The 18,119-nt window shown below is 49.1% G+C and overlaps 1 protein-coding gene and 1 long non-coding RNA gene across 3 annotated transcripts in view; one reads left to right on the forward strand and one right to left on the reverse strand.

The window, feature by feature from the left end:
* LOC127487592 (uncharacterized) overlaps positions 1–12,012 on the reverse strand; it is a 27,018-nt gene extending 15,006 nt beyond the window's left edge. The window contains exons 1-2 of the long non-coding RNA XR_007914557.2: positions 11,466–12,012; positions 3,963–4,024 (exon numbers count right to left, since the gene is read on the reverse strand). This is a non-coding gene — a long non-coding RNA (uncharacterized lncRNA). The remainder of the gene's footprint in view (positions 1–3,962; positions 4,025–11,465) is intronic.
* RUNX1 (RUNX family transcription factor 1) overlaps positions 1–16,451 on the forward strand; it is a 253,508-nt gene extending 237,057 nt beyond the window's left edge. For both annotated transcript variants that reach the window (XM_051833591.2, XM_051833590.2), the window contains 2 exons: positions 5,707–5,868; positions 11,978–16,451. In XM_051833591.2, coding sequence (XP_051689551.1) covers positions 5,707–5,868; positions 11,978–12,450 — 635 coding nt within the window. In that variant the 3' untranslated portion in view covers positions 12,451–16,451. The remainder of the gene's footprint in view (positions 1–5,706; positions 5,869–11,977) is intronic.
* Positions 16,452–18,119: the final 1,668 nt, after the last annotated feature.

Below are 18,119 nucleotides of genomic sequence, written 5' to 3' on the forward strand. Positions count from 1 at the left end.
GGCAGGCAGACCTCCCTGTGGCTCTCTGTATTTGCTACCTCTTAGGCTGCTGGGGTGGCAGTTTGCCCTGTCTTCAATCCTCTGGTGGATCCAAGAAAACTCATAGATTTTCTGTTCAGCATTTTTCTTGTTGTAGAGATGAGTGTTGACTCCCAGGCTGTTTACATTTTGGAGCTGAGACTAGAAGCAGCAGGACATTTTGCCATGAGTTAGGTAACAGAGTCACTGGTGACTCGAGGGCATTCTGATACAAAAGTGCTCCACTTCCTTACAGAGTGATGAAGGCCACGGACGCCTCTGAGCTAACTGCCAGCTTCAAGCCTGCCTCATCCCTGAGTCCTCCCTTTTCTAATGGAAGGGAGTGAGGCTTGGGAATGTAGAAGGTGGGCTCTGTTTTACCCATTATTTGATGATCAAAAGTTGAAAATAATAATCCATCACAAAATGGCCTCAATAAAATGGTTGCACTGGTTCACTCCCCAAATGTCCTGACAGTTGAGGCTGGGCCAGGCTGGAGCCAAGAGCCGGAAACTCAATCGGGATCTCCCATGTAGGTGGCAGGGACCCAAATACTTGAGCCATCACCTGCTGCTTCCCAGGCTCTGCATTGGCAAGAAGCTGAAATTAGGAGTGAAGCCAAAACTCAAACCCAAGCACTCTGATACGGGATGCAGGCATCCCAAGCAGTATCTTGATCACTGTACCGAATACCCACTACAATCATTAGTTTTTTTTAAAATGGAAACAGGAGTTGGTTGTGATACTGACTGCTTGCCTGATCCATCCCAATTTCCAGTTTCCTACTCCTTTACCATTTAACCTGAGCCTCTCCAGGGTATGACTGTCAAGCCCTTTATCACTGAACATCTATGCATTATCCTGGAGCTGTATGGGTCCTACCAAGAAACCCCAGATAAATTTCTTGACATAGATTTATTTTCCTTTTTAATAATATAATCATAAAAATTACCCAGACTTATTGCACATTTACTATGGCCAGATATTACACTTGTTTGAGTTGATCTCACTGTTCCCCACTATTTGCCCTTCGAAGTCTGAAAACCATGGATCAGAGAAAACATGTCTATGATCCTATTGTTGGGTTACGGTGAAGTCTGTGACTGAAGTTCACTACTTCCCCTAATCTGCTTCACTCCGTGGCAGGCCATGAGTGTGTCATAAATAATACTGTCTCGAGAATGCTGTCTGCAAGTCCCCGTGAGGCAGTTAGTCTAAGAGTTTGCTGGGTACATCCCTTAGGTCCCCCAGTGTCTGCATCTGCCAGAAGTTAGGGACCACAATCTATTGACTAGTGACTCTCTAACACAGTGGCCCTACTAGAGCCAAAATGTTAGTTGGAAATACGAATGAATGAGGAAGTAAGGAACTTCATGAGCCTAAGAACAAACAGATGAGTGGATGAAGAACCTCTCCGTGTGATGATTAATGCAGCAGGAAGAAGCCTTTCCCAGCATCCTGCAGTCTGGGATCTTCACTACTCTAAGTTCCAATGGTGCAAGGAGCAAAACGCCCTTAGTCATCATTCTGTTACCAGCTCAATTAGCACACACTTGGCTCAGAGTAAATGTTCAATTAAGTGCTGTTCTTTTTGAAAATGGATCGACTTCCCAGAGTCAACTCCTTCCAGAACAAGTATTCCTATGCCCTGGGGAAAGATGGACAGTGGTTCTTTTCCTCAGCCTGTGTCCTCTACTGGGTAACTCCCAGCTTATGCCTCCCTACCTCACATCTGATTTCCCGACTCCACTTAAGCAAGCACGATGCAGGTCACATCCAAGTCAGCAAAGCTGCATTGGGTAGGAACGGTGTGAATTAGAATATTGCTCCGACATCACTGGAAGGGACTGAGAGGTCATCTCCTTTCAGAGATGAGCATAAGAAAGTGTAGGTGAGGAGTACAGGCAGGGTCACCCATTCACTCACCACACAGGCCTAGCACCCACTTCTGCCTGTCAGCCCAGTGCTCAGGGTGGCCCTCAACACTGCCATTTCTGTCCTTGCCCTCACGTATTCATGTTGGCCACGTCAGAAGAAACACAGTAACTGATTATTAAACCCAGGATGGACCACGTTACCAGGACTTTTCTGTTTCTTTTTTTATTTAAAACATGTTTTTAATAATTCATGTTTTCTTCTACATGAGAGGCTCGCCACTACCACCTTCTGGCCCACCAATGGCAGTGAACCCCAGCACAATTCACTGTGGACACAGGCATGCAAACTGATTGCAGAGACAGTGGGCATCAGGTTTGCCAGTGCTACCCCCTACCCCAACACCTGGAAAGCCAAGTTCCACTGTGAAGTAGGATGAATTTGACTCTACAACCCTGTGTTTAAAAAAAGAAAGCATAGAACTTGGACTTTAATCATAAAGATCATTTTACCAAAGCATATTTTTAAAAGGCTGTGAAATATTATGCAACGTTTGCATGGTTTAATTATGAGTTTAGAAAAGCCTAGCACAACTTTTTCCCTACAGTAAAACATGACAGAGCATGAATCACAGCATAATACTTTATGCTTAGTGTGGTTTTAGACATGGGGTTAGGGGTGCTAGGCTGTCTACACAACAAGGCGGGGATTACTGTACCACAATTCACACCCTGGAGGGCTTTATGACAATTATAAACCCTCTTTTGTTTGCTTTTTAAGTGATTACAATATTTGAGTACTCTATATTCACTTAGTAAATGTGTGTATCTGCAACATGTGCACATCTTATAGAAAATATCTGAGTATTTGATTTTTTTTTCCACTTAAAGCAAGTACTTGAAGTAACATGGGGATATCAAACAATCCGCTCTTTGGGTTTACCTTCAGTTATTGCAGACACTGTTAGTTATATGATTATTCAGGGTCTTCTACTGTAGCTGCACATTTATTTTCTGCTCAGTTTTTTTTTTTTTTTTTTTTTTTTTGACAGGCAGAGTGGACAGTGAGAGAGAGAGACAGAGAGAAAGGTCTTCCTTTTGCCATTGGTTCACCCTCCAATGGCCGCCGCAGCAGGCGCGCTGTGGCCAGCGCACCACGCTGATCCGATGGCGGGAACCAGGTACTTCTCCTGGTCTCCCATGGGGTGCAGGGCCCAAGCACTTGGGCCATCCTCCACTGCACTCCCTGGCCACAGCAGAGAGCTGGCCTGGAAGAGGGGCAACCGGGACAGAATCCGGTGCCCCGACCGGGACTAGAACCCAGTGTGCTGGCACTGCAAGGTGGAGGATTAGCCTAGTGAGCCGCGGCGCCGGCCCTGCTCAGTTTTTTTAAAAAAAGATTTATTTATTTATTTGAAAGTCAAGAGTTACAGAGAGGCAGAGAGGGAGAGAGGTGTCTTCCATCTGCTGGTTCACTCCCTAGATGACTGCAACAGCTGGAGCTGTGCCAATCCAAAGCCAGGAGCCGGGAGCTTCCTCCAGGTCTCCCACAAGGACTTGGGCCATCCTTCACTGCTTTCCCAGGCCATAGCAGAGAGCTGGATCGGAAGTGGAGCAGCCAGGACTCAAACTGGAGCCCACAGTGCCGGCCCCTTCTGCTGAGTTTAAATTGAACCAGCTCTCTTAGACCTTGCCATCTCTTCAAATCCTCTAAAGTTTGGAATGAAATGAATAACTTTCTTTAATATTAGATTTCAAAGATCCCATGTGAAAATATTTGCCTAGGAACTGCAAGATTTTTTTAAATTAAAAATTAAGTTATTTTCAAAAGCAGAAAGGAATCAGAGGGGAGGGATGGAGTCCGAGAGGACAGGAACAGGGAGGAAGACGTGAGTCTCCAAATGTCTGTCGTCCGCCGAGGCTACTTCAGAGAGGTAAACAGGAAAGGTAAACTCTAACTGCCAAGAATGCAAAGCCCCTGGAGGTAGCAGATCTGAATATTCTATAATGAGCAGAAATAACTCATTTCTTTATGTCACAGCTTATGCAACCCTTAAACCTGGTGTTTACCTAAAGACGGCGGTTCTCCGTAGATTGCTCCTCGGGACCATGACACTCTGGCTATGGAGACCCTGTGTGTACAGTAATTTGCTGTTATGTTTGCCCACAGGGTGGGACACAAAGAGAAAATTAATGTTTAACGCTAAAGAAACGTAAAACTGTCTTGTCCTGGGACTGCATCCAATTTAAATTTCCTTACAATTTTGCCTAAAAATAGAGGGGCTTTTCCATCCGTTCCTTTTCATCTGCAGTGTGATGCTTTTGAAAACGAAGACTCCTCTGAATGCCAGAGTCAAATTGACAAAATCCGTTTTGTCTGAATCCTTTGAAGTCAGACTTCTGTCTCTCCTTTGTCCCAGGCCTCCTAAAATGGCAATCTGTAAGATACTTGCTCAAAACTCGGCTCTTTAAAAGCTGCAAACCTGAAGTCTGGAAAGGAGCAGGACACATGGGCGGACAGGGTCAGCTCTGTGCAGCTGGCGGTGTGGGCCGTCTGTCATCACACCTCCTGGCCAGGTTCACGGCCAGACCTTCTTTGCAGTCATCCTTGGGAGAGAATTCACATCAACAGAAAACATGGAAAAGCCCATGTTTTTTGCCAAAGCCACAGAAAGTATTCCAAAACTCTATATTCTGTTTGTTTACAGAATACAGATAGACAGGTGATCACGGGAGTTTATAAAGTGTTCCTGATGATGAAAATCACCAGTCCAGCTGAAACAGTCCGAGCAGCTGACGGGTGACGCTGTGGGGTGTTACAGCCCAGTGGTTTGAACATTAGCTCCTCCTCCTGGAAAGCACGACCCTCTCCTCGCATCACTGTTAGCATGGTCCAACGCAGTCTTTGGGAGGAACAGTTACCAGACGAAACCTCCCAGAACCAAACGTGAACTCCGAGTGTTTTTTTGGGGGAGAAATCACCCATCAGACACCTTCCTGGCCTTGGACTCACAGAACACTGGTAAATAGGCCACAAACAGGCAAACACATTTAAACACAGGTTACTATTTTCTTGTTAAAAGGCTTTTTTTTTTAGATTTTATTTTTATTAATTTGCAAGAGTTACAGAGAGAGGGAGGGAGAAATAGAGAAATCATCCATCCACTGGTTCACTCTTCTAATGGCTGCGATGGCCCAGGCTGGGCCAGGCTGAAGCCAGGAACCAGGTGCTTCATCTGGGTCTCCCACATGGGTACAGGGGCCAAGCACTTGGGCCATATTCTGAGTGCTTTCCCAGGCACATTAACAGGGAGCTTGATCAAAGTAAAGCAACCGGGGGCCGGCGCTGTGGTGTAGTGGTTAGAGCTGCTGCCTGCAGTGCCGACATCCTATATGGTCTCCAATTCGAGTTCTGGCTGCTTCATTTCCAATCCAGCTCTCTGCTATGGCCTGGGAAAGCAGTAGAAGATGGCCCAAGTTCTTGGGTCCCTGCACCCACTTGGGAAGACCCACAGGAAGCTCCCGGCTTCGGATCAGCTCAGCTCTGGCTGTTGCAGCCAATTGAGGAGTAAACCAGCAGATGGACAACCTCTCTCTCTGCCTCTCCTTCTCTCTCTGTGAAACTCTTTCAAATAAGTAAATAAATCTTAAAAAAAAAAGAGTGAAGCAGCCAGGACTCAAACTGTCACCCATATGGGTTACCTGATTAGCAGGCAACAGCTTCACCCATTCCGCCAGAACGCCGGCCCCAGGCTTTTTAATTTTTCAAATCCCACTTCACCCGTGTGTAGCTGACCTCCCTGATTCTCTGCAGACACAAGGCAGATCCAGCCGTCCCCACCGTGGTCCTACGATCAGTCCTACCAGTACCTGGGATCCATCGCCTCTCCTTCCGTGCACCCAGCAACACCCATCTCCCCTGGACGCGCCAGCGGCATGACGACCCTCTCCGCAGAACTTTCCAGTCGCCTCTCAAGTAAGCCACTTGTGAACGCGCCGTCACGGTAGAGCCGGGGGGGGGGGGGGGGGTCAGGAGACGAGGAAATGCGTGAGCGGGCTCGGCAGAATGTTCTTCGTGGGGTTAGACAGGGCTGCCTCCCTGTGTACTGAGTCCCGTGCACACAGTACTATGCTCGGTTTCTTCCTGACCCTCAGGGGCAGGGGTTACTGATGCGGGGGAGGGGCTGCCTACATCTGGCAGGGCAGGGTGGCAGCTGGAGGATTAACGACATAAAAGGCCAGAGTAGTCAGCGTCTAGAAGTCCTTGTTCCTACTGAGTTCTGGCCGGATGGGACTGGTCCACGTGGAGGTGAATTTCCACAGGGCCCGTCCGCAGTCCGCCGGGTACGCCCGGGATGGAAGCAGCGTACCCCAAATCACACATTTCCAACAGGGAGCTGCCCGTGGCCAGGTTGGAGGAGCAGCGTGAGCAGCTCAGGTGTCATGGTTAGCATAATTGTTGTAAATACGAGCTCATTAAATATTAGTCATTTAACCTGCAAGCCCTTTGGGCTTGGCACTCACCTTCGCTTGTGGGCAGGGAAATCAGAGTTACACAGGAAAATTCCTTTGTTGAGGGCAAAAGAAAAAACTTGCTGTTTGGGGCTTTGAAATTGGAGCTGGACTAAACTGTGAAAGCCCGCAGAGACCCGGCGCATGGTGACGCCCGCAAACACACTGCTGAGGTGGGGGGCGGGGGGTGGCGGCTTTGGGTGTTCAGCCCTGGAGATCAGGTTAGAGCAGACTGGGGCAGGCGAGGGGGCAAGGGCGTCACGCCCGCCATCTTAGATGTTGTGCAAGGTTGTTTTCCAGCCCATCGTGTTTACTGCGATTGCACCAGAGGCCTCAGCTGCTGCCCAGAGCTGCACAGTTAACTTCTCAGAGCACTCCAGGCCTTTACGGCCAAATAATCCCCTGTTGTGTTGGGGCTGGGGAGGGAGTGTCCTGTGCCTTGTAGAATACTCTGCAGCAAACCTGCCCTCCACGTGTCCGGAGAACCCGTATGTTGTGACAAGCCAACAATAATGCCTCCAGACATCGCCAAACGTGCTCCGGGAGGGAGTGGGGGCCAAAACTGCCCCTGTTGCTGAGAACCACCGCCGCCTCGGCGCTCTCATGAAACGGGACAGCCAGCTTCGGCGCTCAGTTTCCACGTCTGTCCGGCCATGCGTGCCACCGTCTAGGTGGAGCTGAGCGAGCAGCACAGGAATGAGGGCTTCCGTTCAGCCTGTTGTCTCCAGAACCTGATACATAGGTTTGGATTCCAAAAGCGTCTGTCCGCTTTGACCACTGCTCAGTGCCACAGCTCTGCACACGGGCTCTGGTCCTCTGGGACAATTCCTGTTTTCCTCGCAGTCGGCCCCGGGGTGGGTCCGTCCCTTGAAATGTATTTCACGCGTCTTTCGACTTGGTCCAGGTTGGCACTTGACAGCCCGTCTGGGTACTAGTGTTCAGAAGTTAGGGTGGCTGTTTTCAAAGGAGTGACGCGTGCCCCAGAATGCCTTCTGTTACCTCTGAACAACCTGCAGCTCAGGGGCCAAGGGGAGAGGAAGGGAGTATCAGGGCGCGTGACTGTGAGGCAGGGAGACACCGCAGCCCCCTCCAGCACCTGCCAGGGACCCCCTGCCGTCTCGGAGGGAGGACCAGAGAATTCCAGCTGCGCCTCCGCACTGCATGGGAGACTGCTCTTCAACTTGGCAGAGCTCCCTCGGAGAAATCGAGCCTGGCGCACAGGCCTGAAAAGCGCTGTCAGAAACCTGGGGGCGGAAGGGGCTGGGGCACATGAGAGAGAAGTGGCTGCCGGCGGATGGCTTTGAGAACCTGACACTGCTCTGTGCCGCTTCACCTTTTAATCCCACCCGACGGCTCTGTGCCCTGCCCCTCTCCACAGCCCCAGCCCCAGCCCCGGCCCCACCTGGGCTCCTTCTCCACCGAGGACTTGGCCTCCGTCTGTCTCTCTCTCTAGCCTTTGCAGACAGACTCCACACCTTGTCTGAAAAGACTTGTCATCTGGAGGTTTACTTTTCTTTTTTCTTTTTTAAAAAAAATTAATGTGTAGCTGCCAGCCGGGGCGACAGACAGCATGCATTAATCTGAGTCATGCAGAGATCCTTTTAAGGCAGCCATTATCTGCTCAGGTTGTTTAATCCTTTGGGGGCAGTGGGAGGGGCCCCCGAGCGGGGCTGCTTTCATCCACATCAAGCTGCAGAGCAAAGACTTGAGCTGTCACGGCAAATATTTAGCCCCATCGGTGGGGCAACATTTCCAACCCAAGTGCCTAGACTGCCTAAATCCCAGATTTCCTACTCGGAAAAAGCTCTCTGTGAGTAGCAGGGTCCCCACCTCCATGCACACTGCCACAAAACGAGGCAGCCCTGGGCCCGCCACAAGGACCGATGGGCTGTGGCCACATAGATGACTCTGTGTGACTGACGGTCTTAAGAAGGGATGTCAGGCCAGTTATAAAAATGGAAACAACTATTGGAGTAGACCGTTTGAATCCGAGCGTGTTAGAGGGCCTACCTAGCTTCAGGATCCACACGTGTGGGGGAGCGGTAACTGGACCAAATGATGGTCTCTCATAGGACACTGCTACTGCACAGACAGAAGACTCATATGCAGCAATGCAATGGTTCAGATAGTCTGCCCACAGTGAAAGAACTACGCCACCCCCCCAACAGCTGAGGAGGTAACATCATTCCAGGACTGCTGCCCATGACGAATCATGCACTCACTCAGGATTCCAGTAACTGTGCCATCACCACATTACCATGTAGCATTGGAACGGACTGGCAGAGCGTGTCCAGACACAGCCGTGAAGCCGGGTGACACTCTCATTCATTCTGCCAGCGGATTCACCTTTTGGTCTCAGGGCACATGAAGCAAGAGGAGTCATGGGCAGGGTCATTTATTTGTGTCCAGAGCATTGCATCAGATGGCAACAAATTGATTGCATTTGCCTAATGCTTTTCCTCCTACCTCGCCTTTCCTCTAGACTGTATAAATCTAACTGGAAAAATGGAGTAAAACTTCCTGTTAACTCTCAAACATGTCACGGCTGTCTGTGTAGGCACAAGCAAGTGACACAGGGCTTGCTCACAGAGGGCCCCGGCGAGCTGCAGGGATGAGCCCTGTGGAATGAGGTGTGGCCTGGTTTGAGAATGAGCTAGAGAGTGGCCAAGGAAGGGCAGCCCCGGAACCGCTGTCAGTTTACAGTTTTTTTCCCTGCCCACATGTCTGACTCGCTTTGAAAAGATTAACAGGAGTGTTTGTTTGAGAGTCCGACTCCTGGTTTCCTCATTAGAGGAGGGATTTGCTGCAGATTTCGGCTGTTTCTATAAACTTTAATTACCTCTCTGATGAGGAGTCTGTCCCCTCATCACATTCACCCCAAATGGACAGAGGAGTTCATTTTTTTAAAAATGTGTTACAGCAGTAAAAGCCCCATGACAGGGTGGGAAGGCATGGGGGCTGGGGTGGCGAGAGGGTGTGGAGGAGAACGAGAGAGGGAGAAACACTAGCTCTCCCTGCTGGAGTAAGAGGCTTGAAACATGAGGAAGTTGATCACCAGCCGATGCCTTCCAAAAACAGAATAATCCACCCTGGTAGCTCTCTTTTCAGGGCAGCCTCTGGCTGCGGCAAGTTTATCGGCCTGAACTCAGGAGGACGCAGGCCACACGCCATCTGCGCTTAGGGCTGTTTTGTAGGTTGATTTGAGAACTTAAAATTTCAGAACTTTTGATTCTTCTGCTCCGTTTTCTTGCTATCTTCGAGTCTGTTGATGTAAACACTGTTGTGCTGGCCTGGCCATTTAATGAATAATCCTGAGGAACAGAAACCAGCCAAGGATACCATCCTGCATCCACTGTGTTGGTTCTCAAGCCAGGGCTGGGAGTGTGGTGGAACCAGCACCCACCTCCCCCGCCCCACATCATTTGGCAACATCTGGACACATGTTTGGTGGTCACAGTACAGGAAGGGGACACTGCTGGCACCCACTGGGTGAAAGAGATGCTTCCAAGCATCCTAAAATGCACGTGACAACCCCCTGCCATCCCCCAACGTGTCAGCGATGCCACTGTTCAGAAAGGCTCATCTACAGGACACAGGGAACCCTCCCTGACACCCAGACTCCCCAGTAGTTCCAAAGGGCAACCTGGAGAGGAGAAAAATGCAGAGGGTGAGCCACAGGACAGCCAAAGCCAGTGTGTAAGACTGTAAACGCACAATCCGAGCAAAGTGAATTCTAGAGACAAAGCTTTGCCATTCCTGGTAAACATTTAATATGTACAAAAAAGTACCTAAGTCAAGGTCTGACATCCGATTGTGTTAACAAGACAGTGAAACACATATCAGAGACTACGAGGTGAGACTGAGGCCGGATTGTCTGCAGGTAGATGTGGGGACAGAGGAACGGCCGTGACATTCACTGCCATTTACTTACAGTCATTACTATGGAAGTGTTAGGTTGCATAATAGGAAGTTAACGGTTTTTCAATTGTTCAAGGCCCCCAAAATTGGTAATTTTGCACAATTCAATCTAAATATTACATATACTGTATTATATTGTTATATATTAATGCTGTTATATTGCATATATTATCTTAATGTTATGCATCCATTATATAGTTCCATATTAATACCACAGATGAAATTTATATTAGTGTTGGCTGTATTAATGCATTAATTTAATTATAAATATTTTAACACATTAATAAAACAGAGGGCTGGCAAGTTTTTTCTGTAAAAGAATAGAAAATAAGCATTTTAGTCTGTGAGCCCTGTGGGCTCTGACGTGACCTCAGCTCTGCAGCGGTAACACAAACGCAGCCATTGGTAATACAGACGAATGAGTGAGGCTGCATCCCCCTTTGCACGTGGGCACTGAAATTAGGATCGCCTAGGAGTCGTTTTTGGATTTTCTTTCAACCTTTCAAACAAGTAAAACGCATTCTTAGCCCCTGGGACATAGAGCAATTGGCAGCAGCCATTTTTGGCTGGTGGGATCTGGTTTGCTGACATGGATTAGATCAGTATTCCAGACATATCATATTATAGTACATGTACACTGCACACGTATCCATTCTGTTATATACTACATTCCTAGCGTTTATGTAATGCTCTGCTGTATCGTGTCATATGTCACATGCCTTATTAAATTACCTGATGTTCTCTTAATAGACTGTCACCCATGACTGTACTTCACCCCACCACCCTCCCCGTCTACCTGGCCCGTAGTCCCCTGGGTAGACCCCTGAGTAGTCCCCATCCTCCTGGACCATGGCATGCTGGGTAGTGCCCACCTTCCTGGGCCGTGGCATGCTGGGTAGTGCCCACCTTCCTGGACTGTCGCAATCTGGGTTGTCCCCACCTTCCTGGCCCGTGGCATGCTGGGTAGTCCCCAACTTCTTGGGCCGTGACATTCTGGGTAGTCCCCCACCTTCCCGGGCCCTGGCATGCTGGGTAGGCCCCTCTTCCTGGACCATGGCATTCTGGGTAGTCCCCACCTTCCCAGACCGTGGCACGTTGGGTAGTGCCTACCTTAAGGGCCTTGGCACACAGGGTAGTCCTCACCTTCCAGGGCCTTGGCATGCTGGGTAGCCCCTCTTCCTGGACCGTGGCATTCTGGGTAGTCTCCACCTTCCTGGGCCCTGGCACACTGGGTAGTCCCCACCTTCCCAGGCTGTGGCATGCTGGGTAGTTCCCACTTTCCTTGGCCCTGGCACACTGGGTAGCCCCCTCTTCCTGGACCGTGGCATTCTGGGTAGCCCCCTCTTCCTGGGCCCTGGCACACTGGGTAGCCCCTCTTCCTGGACCGTCTGGGTAGTCCCCCTCTTCCTGGGCCCTGGCACGCTGGGTAGTTCCCACTTTCCTTGGCCCTGGCATGCTGGGTAGTCCCCACCTTCCTGGACCGTGGCATTCTGGGTAGCCCCTCTTCCTGGACCACGGCATTCTGGGTAGCCCTCTCTTCCTGGGCCACGGCATGCTGGGTAGTCCCCACCTTCCCGGGCCCTGGCACGCTGGGTGGTTACCCGCCATGGCTTCCCCAGCCCGACTCACGCGCTGTTTTCTCGCCCGCCCTGCAGCGGCCCCCGACCTGACGTTCAGCGACCCGCGCCAGTTCCCCGCGCTGCCCTCCATCTCAGACCCTCGCATGCACTACCCCGGCGCCTTCACCTACTCCCCGACGCCCGTCACGTCGGGCATCGGCATCGGGATGTCGGCCATGAGCTCGGCCACGCGCTACCACACGTACCTGCCGCCGCCCTACCCCGGCTCGTCGCAGGCGCAGGGCGGCCCGTTCCAGGCCAGCTCGCCCTCCTACCACCTGTACTACGGCGCCTCGGCCGGCTCCTACCAGTTCTCCATGGTGGGCGGCGAGCGCTCGCCGCCGCGCATCCTGCCGCCCTGCACCAACGCCTCCACGGGCTCGGCGCTGCTCAACCCCAGCCTCCCGAACCAGAGCGACGTGGTGGAGGCCGAGGGCAGCCACAGCAACTCGCCCACCAACATGGCGCCCGCCGCGCGCCTGGAGGAGGCCGTGTGGCGGCCCTACTGAGCGGCCTGGCGCCGGAGCCCGGGCCCAGCCGCAGGAGGATCCCGGAGGGAAACTGTGAATGCTTCTGATTTAGCAATGCTGTGAATAAAAGAGAGATTTTATACCCTTGACTTCACTTTTTAGCCAAGTCGTTTCTTCCAAAGAGTGTGGAATCTGGGGGCCGGGGGCGGGGGAAGAGGGGTGCAACTCGTCCTGGTTGGCATCGAATCCTTATTGTGTTTCTTTTCCGCACCTTATAAATGGCAAGATGCGTATTTGCATTGGGGTGGTTTTTATGTTCATGTACACGAGATACAAATTTGAGCTTGCTTCTTTCTTGCTTTGACAATTGAAAGAACCATATGATTCCCTTTTCTGTAAGTTTTATTTAACTTTCGGACTTTTGGGTAGCTGTATCGTTTTTGAGAGACAGCTACAGCTTTGGGTCATTTTTTTTAACTACTGTATTCCCACAAGGAATCCCGAGATATTTATGTATCTTGATGTTCAGACATTTACTTACGTGTTGATACTTTTTTAATTATTTAAATGTACTTATATTAAGAAAAATATCAAGTACTACATTTTTTTTTGTTTTGTTTGTGATAGAAACCAGAGTTAAACATGTCATATTGAAGAAGGCTGGGGGAAAAAAAAAAAAGGATGGCTAATGTGATCACTTGGTTATCTAGAAATATTGTTTACATTAAACTCCCTTTTATGTTAATCAAACAAGTTGGTAGCTAATGCAGCAATGTTTTTAATAGGATTTTTAGACACTGAGGGTCACTCCAAGGATCAGAAGTATGGAATTTTCTGGTAAGCTCTACAAAGGGTCTGATGTTTGGCTCCTTCCCTTCAAACGGGGAAGGTCAAATCTGGCCCCAGAGGGTTCAGGCAGGTGCCAGTGATTATACTCCTGGGGAGGATTTGATTTCTGTCCAGGGGTTTGCTCACTCCGTGGCCTCCTGTGATTTCTGACATGCTTTGTAACAGAACACATCCCAGGAGGAGCGCTATTTACATAGGAGCCAAAGTAGTGTATATAGGGATTTCTTAACTGCTCAGTTCTGGGGTAGCAAGAAAACAGTCCTCTTTGGACCAGTACCTGTTGATTGACATAGAACAAAATTTGTGGCCGGCCACCTGTGGTGGCAGAGGAAGGGTCCAGACCAGCTGCCTTTGAAGGCTGAAGCCTCCGAGGGTGGACCCAGAGGCCTGCAGGAGCCAGTCCTCCTGCGCCCACATCAGCGCTGAGTCATGAGGCAGACGGCACAGGCCCTCACCCTGTGCTGCTCACGCGCCAGCCTCTCTCTGTCGCTTCCCCCAGGCTGAGGCTTTGCCGCATGGGCTGTGCGCTGTTAGCCGTAGCACGCCCGTGGCTGCAATCCAAATGTTATCGATGTCACTGTAAATTGTATGGCACTGTTTACTAGAGGGTTTGGTCAGAATGCAGTTGTTGTACAACTCGTAAATTCTAACTGCTGACGCTGACGAAGGTGTGCTTGAGATGATCTGGTGGTTATTTAATGTACCTCTTAAATTAGTGAGATGATTTCAGGTCAACTCTGAAGAGTATTTGAAAGCAGGACTTCAGAACAGTGTTTGATTTTTATTTTATAAATTTAAGCATTCAAATTAGATCTTTGGCTGCAGGCAGCAAAACAGCTGGACTTATTTAAAACAACTTGTTTTTGAGTTTTCTTATATATATATATTGATTATTTGTTTTACACAGATGCAGTAGCACTTTGGTAAGAGTTAAAGAGTAAAGCAGCTTGTGTTGTCAGGTCGTTCTTATCTGGAGAAATTCAGAATCTATTTGTTTTCCCCGTGACTCCCGCCACGTTGGTCTCATACATTGTTCCATACTACATTCTTGCAGCTCAATTACCATCAGATGTCAGAGAATTTTCAAATTGCCTTTCTAGGAAGGCCCCATCCGCCCACTTCTCCCACATCAAGCCCACGATGTTCTTTTCAGCTGGTGTTTCCACGTGTGACCCGACAAAGTGCTGAGGGAAAATGAAGGAAACCTTCTCTCTTTTTCAGTTCCATTCTGGTACCTGAAGATATTCTAACCCAAAACCAGCCTCATGCTCCCCCCCACCCAGGGAAGTCAGAGATTCCCTCACACTGGATCTTCACTCTGGAAGCGCAGTGTGGAGAGGGCCTGTCACTGTTGTAGACTCACTGGTGTCATCAGAGCATCACAGACCCTTACAGCATCCATGGTATTTAATTGCTTCAGAAAACAAATAAATAAATCACGCCTTAGTTGTTTGGGAGACAGGTCTTACACAATGTGTATATATATATATATATATTTTGCATTCATTGCCTCCAGGTAAATTAAGGTATCAGCAAGACCCTTAAGCAAACCATAGAATAACTGGATCTATCTAAATGAAACAGGGCCGAAGCCATTTCTGCTTCTTCACGCCCTTGTTTACGATTTCAACACGTTGACATACAATTTCAGTTCTTTTCTCTTTTCCTCGCTATCCAAAAATATATTTCTCTCTCTCTCTCTACCACTCAGCATCTCCCTTTTCCTCTCGCCACCTCCCTCCTCCTGCCCCTCCCGTCTTCCCACTTTCTGGGAGGCGATGGCACACACCTCTACCCCAATGCCCAGTGTCCAGAACGCAGGGCGGTCAATGCTTCTCCCCTCCAGAAGGAACGCGGTAAGTCAGCCTTCCTCCGGCCTGTGGGTCTCTCCCAGCAGAGCAGAGCGCTGCCAGCCTTAGGGCTCTGCTTGCTATCCAGATGCGGCCGCAGAGCCTCTGCAGGGCCCAGCGAGCCAGGGAGCTACCTTGCTGCTGCCTCCGTATCTGCACAGACACACAGAAATGCCCTGATTAGAAAGGAAATGAATGGTTTTGCTCGAATGCCCTACAATTTAGGACTGCAGAGTTCTGTCGCGAAATACCTGTTGTCTTGGGACATTCCGCCCTGGTGATTTTTGGTTTTGGTGGTTTTATTTTTTTGGGGAGAGATGTGTTTGGGGTCTTTTATACATGAAACATTGGTTTGACAATAATCACAGAAAACTTTTTTTTATGTCTGAACAAAATATCTGTGTTTACCCTAGAGTATACATTCGGGGTTTTTTTGTTTGTTTATTTGTTGGGAATCTTTTTCCCTGCCTTTAGCCAGGTCAGTATTGATGAGGCTGATCATTTGGCATTTCTTTTTTTCTTCCAGAAGAGTTGCATCAACAATTTTAATTGTATTTATGTATGTAAATAGATTTTAAGCTTCATTATAAAATATTATTAATGCCTATAATAACTTTTTTCAATTTTTTGTGTTTCTAAGGACTTTTTCTTGTTTGCTAAATACTGTAGGAGAAACGCTTCTTTCTACTTTGTTTATTTTAGACTTTAAAATGAGCTACTTCTTACTTTTGTAAACAGCTAACAGCATGGTTCCAATTTTTTTTAAAAGTTCACTTTTTGTTCTAGGGGAAACGAATGTGCAAGAAACAAAAAGAACTGTTGGTTATTTGTGTTATTCTGGATGTATAACAATCAATGGAAAAAATAAACTTCCGAATTGATATGGTGGTATAACACATCTATTGCAAATAAAAAGCCAAAAAAAAAAAAAAACCATAAAGGGCAATGCAGTCTCTCAGAGTTAAACGAGGCCCCACCTAGCATCTGTTTTTGCAGCCATTATGGGCTCTGATCACAAAACATCCTGGAAATTCATGTGTGGGCTGCTTTCTCCCTGGTACCGACATGTTGAACACTTCCGGAAGGGAGACTGTCAGGCCTGGGCTCTAAGCCAGGTCTGAGAAGACCCCAGAGTCCTCTGCAGGGTGTTTTAGACAGCACAGGAGAACAGGTGCTCCACTGAACCAACCCACTGGACTGGGAGCGGCCATCATGCCCAGCCTTGCAGGCGGCCATGCTGTGCCCAGGAGAATGCGAGCCTCGAATTCTTTGTACCACAGTACCTTCTGTAAATCCAATATTATAACAAGTGTGAACGGCAAATAAACAGTTTGACAAGTATGGACGTTCTCTCCCATTGGTTTTCTCTTTCTCTGAGGTGGAGGGAGACCCATGGACGCCTGCTGCACCCTGTTATGAAAACCCCTTCCCCTAATCCCTGCAGACTGAAGGTGTGTGGGAGGCCAGTGCCTCCCCCACTCAGTGCCTCCAGCATGCCCTGGCTGCTAAGGCACAATGGCCTTGCCAAGGCCGGGAGTCCAGGGTGCCTTCTTCATGGAGCATGGGAACTTCTTATAATGCTTGCTTAAAAAAATAAGAGAATTGTAAGGGATTTGCAGTCACAAAGTGGGAAGGGTGTGTGTTCAACCTGAGGCCAGTCACCCTCCTCTGCCTTCACTTTTGTAAGTTACAGGAGTCACACTTAGGTGGTGGTTGAAGATTTTCTTTTTTATTACTTCTTCCATCACCAACCTCCCTCTGCAAAGTATGATTATCATTTCAGTTTCAAAACTCCCACCCAGAACCACTGCACAAAGCTTCATCCGGTTCTCTAACTGCCATCTCATGGGGCCTCAGGGCCGACCTCAATTGGTCTGCAGGGTGACCACAAAAAATATCAGGAACCAAAGCAAGTGGGGTCAACAAGAAACGACCGGGCTGGCACTGTGGCTTAGAAGCCATCACCTGCATCCCATATGGGTACCCGTACGAATCCTCGCTTCTCCACTTATGATCCAGCTCTCTGCTAATGTGCCTGGGAAAGCAGCAGATAATCTTTCAAGTCCTTGAGCCCCTGTACCCAGAAGAAGCTCCTGGCTCCTGGCTTCGGCCTGACACAGCCCTGGCTGTTGCAGCCATCTGGGGAGTGAACCAGGGGATGGAAGACCTCTCTCTGTCTCTCCTTCTCTCTCTTTAACTCTTTGAAATAAATTAATTAATTTTAAAAATTAAAAAAACAAGGCAGGACCTGTGCTGGGAGGTAGTGGCTGAGGAGCAGGATTGGGAAATGTGAGGTAGGATCAGGTTATACCTGACCTTGGCCCTGTATTAGGAAGAAGAAAACAGAGTCTGGGTCACCACCATCCAGGGGTTTTTAATGTCAGAGAGATTTTGTGTCTTCTGAATAGCTCAAAATATTCCAATATGGGAATCTAGGCCTGGAGATGAAAATCACGGTAAACATTTGCACTTTGATGTTGACCTTGCTCACCTGCTGACGTCCTGTTTGTCAGGTCTCTCCCCCTGTAAAGTTACCCTCGTATTCCCCCTGCTTTCCAAACAGTCCTCTTTGGAAGGAAGTGGTGACGCCCAGCCCACATTTGTGAAATGAGGAGTTACCCTCTACCTGCTTCCGGGAAGCAGGAGCCCACGGCTTTGAACACTAAGCCCTCACCATCAGGCCTCCTCCCTTGGAGGATACCGACCCCAGCTGGCCTCTGAGGTAAAGGATTCGTTCCCTCTGTTTCAGAGGGGACAGGCAGCTCCTGCCCCTACGACAGTGCACTAGCACCTGGTCCCCACTGCTCCAGCCAAAACTCAGAATGCTCAGGCTTCCAGAAGCAGCTCCGTGTAGCCCCGCCCCTTTTCATGACTGTAACAGAGCTCCTAAGGCAAGTTCCTTTCAATGGAAGGAGGTTTACTTCGGCTCGCAGTTTTGGAGGTTCTCAGGTCAAGATCAGATGGCCCTGCTGGCCCAGCATCTCATGATGCAGAGACCCCATGGAAGAC

Source organism: Oryctolagus cuniculus, chromosome 4 (assembly GCF_964237555.1).
Source record: "Oryctolagus cuniculus chromosome 4, mOryCun1.1, whole genome shotgun sequence".
Lineage (NCBI taxonomy): Eukaryota > Metazoa > Chordata > Mammalia > Lagomorpha > Leporidae > Oryctolagus > Oryctolagus cuniculus.